At 40.9% G+C, this 12,461-nt stretch overlaps 1 protein-coding gene across 1 annotated transcript; it reads right to left on the bottom strand.

The window, feature by feature from the left end:
* Positions 1–536: 536 nt before the first annotated feature.
* Positions 537–10,882, bottom strand: dnaja2a (DnaJ heat shock protein family (Hsp40) member A2a). The gene is made up of 9 exons (XM_044366538.1): positions 10,693–10,882; positions 9,136–9,195; positions 7,293–7,522; positions 7,033–7,113; positions 6,777–6,910; positions 6,495–6,691; positions 3,366–3,510; positions 2,844–2,971; positions 537–1,755 (listed from the first exon to the last, which is right to left on the bottom strand). Exons 1-9 carry the CDS (start codon positions 10,768–10,770, stop codon positions 1,567–1,569), a joined length of 1,242 nt encoding a protein of 413 aa, XP_044222473.1. The 5' UTR covers positions 10,771–10,882; the 3' UTR covers positions 537–1,566.
* Between the last annotated feature and the right edge of the window lie 1,579 nt (positions 10,883–12,461).

The raw sequence follows: 12,461 nt of genomic DNA, 5'->3' as shown, positions 1-12,461 counted from the left end.
GTGTAACCTGTCCAAATGTAGAAAAAAGCAGCCCTATAGACTTTAATCACAATAAGACCATGTAGAATATAGTTCAAACAGAAAAAACTGATCTGCCTCTCTAACCTGATTTCTACTGAAGCTGCTGCGATACACTGTTGGTGTTTACTCAGACTGGATGGAGGTTAGAGTGTGATCTCATTCACTGTTTTTGGGTGCTGACTGAAGATGGAAACTTCGTTGGAAGGAGACGCATCTATAAATGAGCATCATGGCATTTTGGCCAGGTTGTATTTGCTGTCAACAGTTAATGAGAATTAGTTGACAATCATACTTAGGCAGAAAGCTTTTCATTGAAAACACTGACAGCTCTAGTCAATAGGATGTTTCTAGAATAAAGTATGTTTTGAGGCTCTGGGCACCATAAACCAAAATTCTACCATCTCTATAGTATCAACATTAAAGTGTCTGCTTGGCCAGATAGACACACTGTTGTAGTTTTTACCGGACAGACTGTCAAAAAGAAATAATGGAGAAGACCAAGTCACCACACAGAGTTCATGATATTTCAACAATTTATTCAACAACTTCATAAACATTTCTTAAGAAGTGTGCTGCTTTATTTGACTGATGCTTGATAAGTGCGGGAACCAAAGCTTTTTACATGCACATGGTCTCGGCACAGATACAGGCTATAGGTTTGTCATTTCACTTGTCATTTTTCTTTTTTAAAAATCACACAGTTTTGTATACAGCAGCTGATGAAGCTTACCAACAACCAGTTCAATGATATACACGAAAACCAATTTTCAGGTTGAATTAAAATATAAAGGATAAACAAGTAAAAACCTACAAAGAAAATAAAGCTGTAAAAATCAGAAACAAATCCTACGAATGGCGCTGAGTGGATATATCCATGAATACGAGTCCGAGGATCTGCACGACACATTGCTCAGCTGCTTTTTTTTTCTGTGTATGCACATTGGTTAGTTTTTAAATTAATTATTGTAAATACTATGAAAACAAAATGCAAGTCACACACTCAGCAAACAAGAAACATTCCTTTCTTCAAATGATCTGGAGTTCTCATTAGCAGGGTGGGAGGGGGGTGGGGGTGGGTGGGAAGTGGGTGGGTTGGACGTTAACAGGGTTGACGGAGGAGTAGAAAGGGGTGGGGTTCACTTTGAACACCAGATCACAGTCCTACATGGCATTCAGTGGGGCATCCATTTGTTTTGATACATCTTAAATACTTTAAATGACTTCTACCTGATATAGTGTCTAAATCTGTTTCAGGTGTAGCGTAATAAGTCTCATGGCTGCCCCGGTGCGAGTTCCTCAGACAAAGATCAAATTAATCCCAGCACACAAGTCAATAACATTAAAATCAACTATTCCAGGTGCCATGATTCAATGTGTCCATTTGATCTGTGTCTGGGGAACTACCACGCCTTCTCAATCTGCCTCCTTGTTTACTCTGCAACGCATACATTTTCTCCCCAAGTACAACATGGGTCATGTGTGTGTGTGTGTGTGTGTGTGTGTGTGTGTGTGTGTGAGTGAGAGAGAGAGAGAAAGAGTATGAGACTACTGGTGGGCGCACTGGACCCCTGGCCCGTGGTGGCCACCCTCTTCATCGGAGCTGTCGTTGTAGGCCTCTCTGCGGCTACCTGATGACGAGCTCTGGCTGACGTCGTAATCCTGCAGGTCGACCTCCTCGGTGTCTCCGGTGATGATGGGCGGCTCCGACCGTGAGGGCAGCATGTCCTCCAGCTCCTGCACGCGGAGAGCATAAGAACAGACGGCCTCATTCGTGTCCTCTGACCACACAGTAGTGTCAAAGTGTTGTGAAGCCGAGAGCGCATTGCTACACAAGTGTTATACTGTTATTACAGGGTGAGGACAAAAACATCTTCAGGGAGAATAAGAGGTGGTGCTGTCTGCATATGAGTGCTGAATAAGTGACCCAATTATGGCCAGAATAACTCTAATCCCTGAATGGAATAACTGGTATAACAGTTTATTCACTTCAGTCGATCTACACTGCGACAAAATTCTATACATATCAAAGTAGCCGATCAACTAATTGCTTCAGCTTTAACTCTGATTTTTATGTGTTGGTTTCATGCAAGTGTAATCTAGTGCATGTATCAGTGAGCATTTAGGAAAAGAGAAACAAAACCTGAGGCACAGCGAACATTAGCTTTAAAGTTGTAATCAATATTCACCTACAAGCATGGACACGTTACTGGTCTTTCCACCAGAGATGCTTGAACAAAACCAACAAACAAGCATCCACTAGGGAAAAGTGCACTTTTTAACATCAGTTTACTAGCGAGACAGCTCAGCAGTTTCAGTGGCTTAAAACAAAGCATTTGCCATTTTAGATGAGGAATAATGTGATCCTCTGCTAACAGCACACCATCTGTTGCTTGGCTGAAGCTACAGGTAAACAGAGCTGTCTCTAAGTCTGTTCACATTGTGTCCATGTGTCACTGACAGCTGTGATGCTTCAGACACTTTGAAAAGCTAAGGGCCACTTCAACCTTCAAATAATACATTTGAAATGTCTTTTTACTGCAGAAAATTGTTGTTTTTTTTTCTAACTACACATTAGTCTAAATTTGTGTTTATTATTTTATTGCTGTTGAAGTTGCAAAGTCAATCTGTTATTTATAGTTCTAAATTCTTAAATTGTCTTCATAAGTCATGATGAACACATACTACTCTCAGCACCATAACTAACATTACCAGTATGAAGGATTAGTTCTGTCTGATAGCTGATAAATCTTCACTGTGAAAATCCAAACACCAAAAAGTGAAAGACAGTTAATAATGAAAGGACAGTTAATAATATATCATACCACGAGTTTCTCAGGGCTGATCCAGTTGTTGCTGGGGAACTGGACGTCAAACTTGATGTACAGATCTCCCTTCTCAAAAGGGTTACGGTACTGTGGCATTCCCTCTCCTCGCACCACCCTCACTGAGGCTGGAGAAGAAGTTTAAATAAAACAAGGTTTACACAGTTTCTCTTTAAAAATATATCAACTTTTCTTCTCCAGAATTCAACTTTTTCATGTGGTAAGGGAATTTGATCTGGAGACCCAATTTTGCTGGTGGAGACTGAACGATGAGACACATCGTTATAACGGATTCCTCAATTTAAATGGAATGCAAATGCTAATGAAATCCAACCACACATGACCTTTTTGTAATGAGGCACAGAGACATTTAACTATGCTGTTCAAAATGTTTGCATAAATGTTAGTCTGGAGTTCTGTTGAGGTGTGAGGGCATGTTGATGAGACACGGTCCTGCATTCAACCCACTTGAATCTAACTGGTAAATTAATGTTAAAACAGAGGAGAAAACAAGAGTGTTACCTGGTTCAATGACTTTGCCAGCAGGGTACTTCACTACAATCTGTCTGCCGTCTAAGTGTTTCAGCATAAACTGGAAGCCGCACAGCGCCTCCACCAGCCCGATCTTGTGGTTCATGAACAGGTCATTGCCATCTCGCTTGAATGTCTGAAGATTGAGAGACCGTGAGTAATACTGGTTAACAAACTTTATCACAACCTTGGAGTTGATGCCACAGATCATGAGTTATTCATCTTTTGTGAATGCCAGCTATAGTATTCAGTTTGTTCGTTGGATTAAATGACTCTGACGACAAACATCACACAGTCAACGGTGAACACACACACAAAGCATCTGCTGGTTATTGCAAGCAATAACTGTCAGTGAAATGAGCTACGATGAATACGAGTGGAGCAGAGGAAAAGGTTAGCAGTAAGTTGTCAGTCTGGCAGTAAATGTACAGTACAGACAACAGTGTGTCAGTTAATACATGCTGCAGCTTCTCAAGACCAAGAAAAGTCACGTCTGTCGTTTCCCAAACTGCTGGAAAAGTGAAGGGTGTTACCTCCGAAGTTAGCGACAATAGATTAGGCTAATCTGAAGACGCTACACAGAGAAATAGAGAACAGAGAAATGTGAGCCCCCTGTTTGTTTTCATTTATTATTTCAGAATAGAAACATCCACCCTCTTCTTAAAACATGTTCAGCTGAGTCGGTGTGATTTGTCGGTGCAACATAGCACCCAACCTGCCAGTTAACACATCTCCTATTTGTTTAACATGGTTTTAGATTGAACAAATGGCTGATTTCCACATATCATTCATAACAGTGGCATGTCAGTAACATACGTAGTACTTGCCAATGTTATCTGTATTGTTGTTGCCAACTGTAGTAACCTATTTTTTTTCCCCTCCATCCACTGACATCAAGATACCTCCTGAGGCAGAGAGCCTGGGGGGGCAGAACTACAGCTCAGCCTGCTGTTCCAGTTTAGGGTTTTATTGTCAGAGGCAACCTGGCTTCTACCAGCCAGTGTTTACCGCTGAGGGAGCACAACAACAGGCAGATAGCTGTGAGCTAGTTGATGTAGACAAACAAAAACTCATTATTATTAAATAGTTTCAGCTCTAATGTTACCACACTGATACAGCAACACTACAGCATCATATTTTTCACAACCACACCAGTTCCTGAGTAAAATATTGCCTTCTCTTATCATACTGCTGGAAGTCATTACGAGTCTAATGTGTCATTTTTCATAATTAATGCTTAATAGTCATCGAGATACTGTAAGAATGATAACACCCACACATTATATGCCAGTAAGTTAAAGCAACACTTCCAGTAGATGTCTTTTTTTTTTTTTTTTTTTTTTTTTAAATTCAGCCAATGAACAGCATGTAAACAGTGTGTGAGGGATGGATTGGGTATGTTTTAGGTGTCACGTCAGGTCAGTCAAGACGTGCTGGTGCGTCCGCCCACAGATCACATTTGAACTTCTGTTTTTATCTTTCAACTTATATTACATCTGAAATCAAGTCAATCTGATTATTAGAAACCGGCCGAGTGTTCATCATGCCAGGTATCCGCAGTAATCCCATCTGTACCATGTGCATGTCCAGACAATCTGGTCGTCAGCACTCAGACAGTCAAGAGGTTTCTAGTACCACCAGCTGGACCTGATCACTGACAAACTCCTCATCTGACTCTGTTACCCTGAAGGTGAATTGGATTTCACCCACTCGTTCAGCCTGCTAGTTAACACAAACCAGCATGACTTCAGAGTCTCACAGCACTGACTTGTGGGGGGAAAAAAAAAGAAAAAACATGCTTCTGCTCAATATGTTGATGTAGAGCGGTGCACTCGCCCCTAATCTCTTAATGCTCTTCTGTACTATTTGTACGAGTGCACTCTATTTTCCTCCTATGCCAGGCTCTGCACGTCTGATTGTCAGACTGAAAAAGTGCTGCACAAATTAAACTATCAATTCATTCAAGGAGGGATGTAATCTGGCCAAAAGTAAGGCTGAAAGCAGGGATACACAATAGGCAGGTTGCCAGTCTGCTGCTAAGACAGCACCCAAGAGGCAAACACTAACACAGATGGGCAAACCTGAGCAAGTCTGCATGATCTGTGTGTTGGCTGAGAAAACTCTCTTGAAGATTCTCCTGACTGCTACCCAGTGTGCAATGATATTTTTTTTCCCTTGAGAAATCTGCCTTTCGTCTCTCAAATTAATTTGTTATTCCATTTGGAGACAGGTATCTGGAGAGCTCTACGGCTAGTGTCATTTTTCAAAATGTGTCATATAAAAATGCAACATACTTTCAATGCGGCTGCATTTCACCCAGAAATGCAATTGCATCCTGCCAATATTTGGGACTGGCCAGGAGATTCCTTTGATGGAAGGTTTTTCTTGCCTATATAAATCATTAACATTTGTTGTGGCATAAAGCTGGATGTGGGGGAGAGAAGCCCAAACACAATGCATCAAAAGGGGCAATAGTATCCAGAAAGCATGCAGGGACCAGAGAGTTTCAGACTGTCAGTAAGCTGTTTGATTAGGACTTTTATGTGAAGCAATTAGAATTGTAAGAATTGTTGAGTTACAGTGGACATCTTTTGCTGCTTTACTGTCAAATTAGCAAATTTTCTTTACACAAAGTAACAGATTACTACCAACACTTGTTTTCATTAATTTAAGGTGATCATTAGGAAATATGATATAACTTCCAAACCGTGAAAAAAAAATACACTTCTGGTTTACAGTCTACTGTATATGCACAAGGTTGTCAACACTGCACCCACACACCTGCTTTTCATGTAGCAAGCACCAAAAACCACAAATTGATCTTTCCAGACATGTGTTGCACACATGGTACCTTTATGCAAGTTGAAAAACCACATACACCATGTTGCTGCACTGGAGCACTAAACAATATATCCTTAAAAAACATCTATGAGTGCAAAGCAGATGCAGACAGGTGTGGGAAGCTGGTGAGGAATTAAGGTGACCTTCATATGGGCAGGAAATAACTAGTAACTGACACATAAAAACGTAAGCAAAACTATGTCCTAAAAACCTGTCTCACCTAAACAGAGGTCAGGGTAAGATGAGCATGGCTACAGTCTTCAGGATTGGTCCACCTACCTCGTTCTCTTTTTCCTGCAGGACAAGGACTATATCTCCCGGCTCGACGCCAGGTGCCTGGTCAGCCTCCCCTCCGAAGGTAATTTTCTGGCCGTGCTTCATGCCTTTGTCCACGTGTACCTCCAGAATCTTCACCTCCTTCACCACTTTTTTGCCCTCACATTTTTTACAGCGGTCTTTCTCACTGATAACTTCACCTGCGGGGGGTTAGAGAACACAAGGTGAGGGATCTGCCCAGAAGAGATGTTTGATCATGGTGGTTTGGATCATTGTGCCCCTTACCTTCTCCGTTACAATCAGTACACACAGACTGCATCTGTTGGACCATCCCCGGGGCCAGCTGTCTGATCATGATGCGCATGCCACGCCCCCTACATGTTGTACATTTTTGTACAGCGCCTGTCTTGCCTCCCTGCCTGCATACACGCACACCCAGAGATGGATTCATTGTTAGAAACTGTTCCACATCATTGAAGGATTAACAACACACCAACAGATATCAATGTATCTACAACAATATGTGGGTTATAAAACTTACCCGTTACAAGTGCTACACAGTACATTCTTGCTAAGTTGTAGTTTAGTTGTCTTTCCGTTGTAAAGGTCTTCCAGTGACACTCTGTAGAAAAAAAAGGGGGCTTGGTTAAACACTGTGACTGTCACAACACTTTAAGTACAAGTTAGGCTTGTAATGACTTGAATAGCAATTCTAAACAAAAAAACTTTTTTTTGCAGATCCATAAAAAAAATGTACTAAACAAGCAGCCTATATGAGAGAGTGTACAAGCTTGGTCTTACTTGAGTGGATGGACCATGTCCTCTCCTCTCCTCCGACCTCCATTGCGAGAGCGACTCCCCTGGCCACCCATGAAGCCAAAGAGTCCACCACCAAATATGTGGGAGAAGATGTCGTCCATCCCTGGGCCGCCCCCACCTCCTTCCCGCAAACCTTGTTCTCCATAGCGGTCATAAAGTTCCTTCTTTTCAGGGTTGGTCAGCACCTCATAGGCAAAGCTGATTTCTTTGAACTGTGTTAAAAATAAATAAATAAAAAAAATATAATGCAGTTTTAATTGTCAGGACACTAGAACCACAGAGCCCACAAAAAACAGTGACTAGCTGTTTCAGTTGACCTGGCGATGCTACCAGGGAGCTACAGGGGTCTCTGTAAGAGGACTGAAGTGATTAAAAGTTTTCACAATTTCCCCATATCCTCATATGGGAGCATTAGCCAGGATCAATTTTCTGTGAAAGACACTCTGGTAAATCGCCAGCTCAGGACCTAGTAAGATTTCCATTAACCTTTCACCTCAGCTATGGTGGGAACAAAAGTGACGACATTCCCGGGCAAAGCATGCTAAAGGTTGCAATGTCCTTACATAAGGGTCATTTCATATCTACTAATCACAAGCTCTCTCAACACTCATATAATCCATATAGGTCCTGGAGTTAGAAACCAATAAGTAGTCTTAAAATGATTGTATAGATTGAACTAAAACAAAACTACTCAACTTGTACAATTCGTACATATCGCAAAGTCTTACCTCAATCATTCTCATTAATGATTCTAATTTTAAGTATCAAAATAAAAATCACATTGTATTGTAAGATGCACACCTGAAAATAAACTGCAAAGAACCACAATCCCAAAAATTGTTGATCTGAATCAACATATCTCTGATACAAACTCAAATCACAGAAAGATAACAAAGGTGGTGTTTAGTGCCTGGTGATCTGATGGCATTATATTGTATGCGTGTTCAAGTTATTGTGTCCACAGGCATAGGAAAGGACGCTGTATATTTCATTAAGTGTAAGTGTTTTCCCCATTACGAATAACCACCTTCAAGATTAATCCTTTAAAAGCTGCCATTTCCTACTGCTAATGATGTGCTCTCATGCTGAGAAAATGACACTGCACCATACGGGGAATGATGGAAGAGAGGCCTTCAATTCATAACATTTCCAATAATATTCTAACAATGCCACATTAGAATCTAATGACATTATTATGTAGAGCTGTGGGAAGCCATTGATTATACTGCGGGGGGGTCAGGAAACTCAGCAGCATGTTCTATAACAAATTAAACACAGGAAGAACATAATAACAAGGCTTTAGCTTAACTGCAAAAGTATAACTGAAATGAAAAGCATTTCAGACTACTTTTAGCACTGAAGATATAAAGATATGCACATTTTAAAAAGCTATTTGCTTTTCACTCTGTATTCCTTCTAATGTTGACCAACCTATTAAGTCCAAAATGTTTCCAAAGTATTTCAAATAAAAAGAAGAAAAGTTGACGTCCAAGGCATTAGGAATGACACATCAAGATATGAATGACACATCAAGGTATGAGACACCTGTTCCCAGTAGCATGACCTTACTGTAACTGAAACATAATGTCTGCTCTGTTAATGACAATGATTTAATGAAAATCAGTGATAGAAAATTCTTTGTTTCCAATCTTTAACCCTTTTTGTTGGGAGGTAACACTCCAACCAACAAATTACTTTTAGTTATTCATGTGTGCTCCCTCTTTTCACTTAGTTTCAAAACAGCATGACCCTATCCACTAGTAAACACACCTCTGATGACCAACTTCAGTGGAAAGTGAAAACAATCATCACAATAATGTCTTACCTTGTCACCAGCATTTGGGTTCTTGTCAGGGTGATATTCTTTTGCCAGTTTCCGGTATGCCTAGGATTACACAAAACGGACTTATTAGCTGGTATCATACTCATTATGGACACATATTGTTTACTGGAATCACACCTGCATGACTCAATCACATACAATATGTCTGCATTATCAGCCGTTACGCAAGCACGCCGGCCTTGTCAGACGAAACCAAAAGTTACAGTCGGTATTGTGTCGAAGTCTGTTTCCCTGTCGGTGTGTGTTTCCTCTTACCTTAAACTGCCGAGCTTACCCTAACCCCAGCCTGTTATTTCTGCTACGTCTAACCATATCCATAACAGAAGTCCTAACCCCAACCGCGGAGGTGGTGCTACGGGAAACACAATTCTAACAGGATGGGAACATTTTTTCGAGGGGAAACGTTATTCAGCACAACACCGGCAAAAAACTTAACCTAGCTGTAACCGCATTAAGCCATTAAATAGCGTTAACTTAATGTTCAATGGTATACGGAGTAACTATCAGTTTCCTAAAAATGACGACAGAGTTACTGGCCTTACATTAACTACATTATAGACAGAATTACCCTTTTGTCAAAAAAATGACAGTTCAAAATGTCTGACAATGTAAACGCTGGTAGTTATGCATGTGTATGCTGATTAGCATCTCTCGCTAACATTAGCCACAAATGACATTAGTTACGATATGGCCCTAGCTTGTTACAAAATGTGAGAGGCATTGACCACCCTGTTTAATACAATTAACTACGAGCTTGGTAATAGATAAAGTTAACTAAATGCTTGACACCATAGAGGTGTAATGTTATAATTATAGCCGAGCTCACAGGTTAGAAATGACCGGTCTGTGTCATCAGCTAACTGATGCTAGCGGAGGTTGAATTGAACAACTTAGCTGGTAAATTAATGTTTTGACGTTACATGTCGACAAATCTGGAGGTGAAAAACCATACTCAGGCTCCACTGCAAAGATGTGAGTAAAAGAGTAAAATATGACACTGCTAAGAGTTAATTAACAAACGTTAACATCAACGCTACTGTGCGGCCGAGATGACGTCCAGAAATTAATCCGAAGATCAAAACTCCAGTCGGCCTCATGTGATATAATTTCAGTTGTCACACTCACTACATAAAAGGTGTGTTTCTCCAGCCTTTGGGAAACACAAACCACATCTTTCTACAACCTCCGACAGGCTTAAGTTACATGACAAACACCTGCAGCTAACCTGAGGTCAACCGCCTGGCTCGTACATGCGAACTACATTACCGGCTAACGTTACCCGCTTTAACTGTGCTATTTGAGGCCATAAAAAACACCAGACTGGCTACAGCTAAACACTGAAAACATCACCTGATTTCAGCGATAATCGTTAAATGTTTACAGCCGCATCGTCACACATGAACATCCAGGCCGGTTGACGCTAGCGTGCTAGTTTAGCAGCTAACGAAACGTATTTCCTGATTGTATCCTCTTCAAACTCGAAACAGACACGCTGTGTAAGTTCACAGTTTCTCCAGCCTGTCTTCTGTATTAAATTACCTTCTTCAGCTCGTTTTCAGTTGCGGATGGAGACACTCCGAGGATGTCGTACAGTTTTGTATCGACGACATTCGCCATGGTGTAGCTGTGGATGTGGATGATGGACAAAGAGGAGAAGCAGCCGGTGGAAAAGGTTTGGCTCGCCTCGTGTCTCAGTTTCCGGATAGTTTAGCCGCTCAGTGTGTCCGCTGCTGCCTCCAGGCTGCTGGTGAGCTGTATGACCCTCTGATCTTATGTACCACCACCCAAAACTGACATTTATCACTTAAAAACAAAAAAATATATTAGTCCATTAATTTACTCAAAGGCCAATGTCCTCATATGATTGGACCATCATAAAAAAACTGGTGTGGGGGGATTAAATATGATGACACGGCAAGCTGATATTAATCACATAATCATAATGAACTGCACGTCACTGTAAACCTTGTTTCCTTGACCCATTCTAAATAGGGTGCACTTCACCACAATACAATAAAATATATAGCCTATAAAAGTTAGATCATCCGCCGCCATTACAATAGATATGAGGTAGAGTGTGAAATGACATTTTTATGCATGGATGGCTGTGTGTGATGTTTTTTATGGGTTTGTTTTGTACATGTGAGATGTGGAGCCCTGTTTAGTTTAATATGGTGTGCTCTGTGCACACACTTCAGTTTGGGCTTATGTGTTGAGCAATTTATGTAATGTTTTCTGTCTTTATTATTGTGTTATACTTTTTAGTTTTGTCATGAAATACAGTGAGACGTCTGTTTGTGATAACTGACTGATTTGAGCATCATAGATTTGATGTAACACCGTTAAACATGTAACCAACAGAATATGGGAAGTTGTGTGTTTGTATACTAGCTTGGTTAGATTCACACAGGCCTAGCAGATATTTGTAGTTTATTTTAACTTGTATATATATCTCTACTATCTGCTACTAAACTCAGACAAAACTGAAGTTATTGTGTTTGGCCCTACACACCTCAGAAACACATTATGTAATGATAAAGCTACTCTAGATGGCATTGCCTTGGCCTCCAGCTCCACCGTAAGGAATTTGGGAGTTATCTTTGATCAGGATTTGTCCTTAACTCCCACATAAAACTAATTTCAAGGACTGCCTTTTTTCACTTACGTAACCTGTTTCATAAAGATGCAGAAAAACTAGTCCATGCATTTGTTACTTCTAGGCTGGGTTATTGCAATTCCTTATTATCAGGCTGCCCTAACAAGTCTTTGAAGACTCTCCAGCTGGTCCAGAATGCAGCTGCATTTTAGGTTTGCTACATTGGCTTCCTGTAAAATTCAGAATAGAATGTAAAATCCTTCTCCTCACCTACAAAGCTCTTAATGATCAGGCACCATCATATCTTAAAGAGCTCATAATACCCTATTACCCCACTAGAACACTGCGCTCCCAGAATGCAGGCTTACTTGTGGTCCCTACAGTCCCCAAAAGTAGAACAGGAGGCAGAGCCTTCAGCTATCAGGCTCCTCTCTTGTGGAACCATCTTCCAGATTCAGTCCAGGGAACAGACACCCTCTCTACATTTAAGAGTAGGCTTAAAACTTTCCTTTGTGATAAAAGTTATAGTTAGGGCCGGCCAGACTCGCCTTGGATCAGCCCCTAGTTATGTTGCTATAGGCCTAGACTGCTGGGGGACTTCCCTTGATGTACTGAGCTCCTCTCTCCTCCTCCTCCTCTCCATCTGTATGCATTCATGTACCATTAATGCATGTTACTAACTTGGCTTCTTCCCCAGAGTTTTTGTACTTTC

This window comes from Thunnus albacares, chromosome 1 (assembly GCF_914725855.1).
Source record: "Thunnus albacares chromosome 1, fThuAlb1.1, whole genome shotgun sequence".
NCBI classification, from domain to species: Eukaryota; Metazoa; Chordata; class Actinopteri; order Scombriformes; family Scombridae; genus Thunnus; species Thunnus albacares.
This window is presented reverse-complemented; position numbering and strand designations above follow the sequence as displayed.

What these genes read in the sequence shown, in the direction of transcription:
- dnaja2a (XM_044366538.1), bottom strand. Translation starts at nt 10,770, where the DNA reads ATGGCGAATGTCGTCGATACAAAACTGTACGACATCCTCGGAGTGTCT. An exon ending in GACATGGTCCATCCACTCAA is followed by an intron (nt 7,114 to 7,292) that starts GTAAGACCAAGC and finishes TTTTTTCTACAG; the next exon opens with AGTGTCACTGGAAGACCTTT. An exon ending in TGCAGGAAAAAGAGAACGAG is followed by an intron (nt 3,511 to 6,494) that starts GTAGGTGGACCA and finishes CTCAATCTTCAG; the next exon opens with ACATTCAAGCGAGATGGCAA.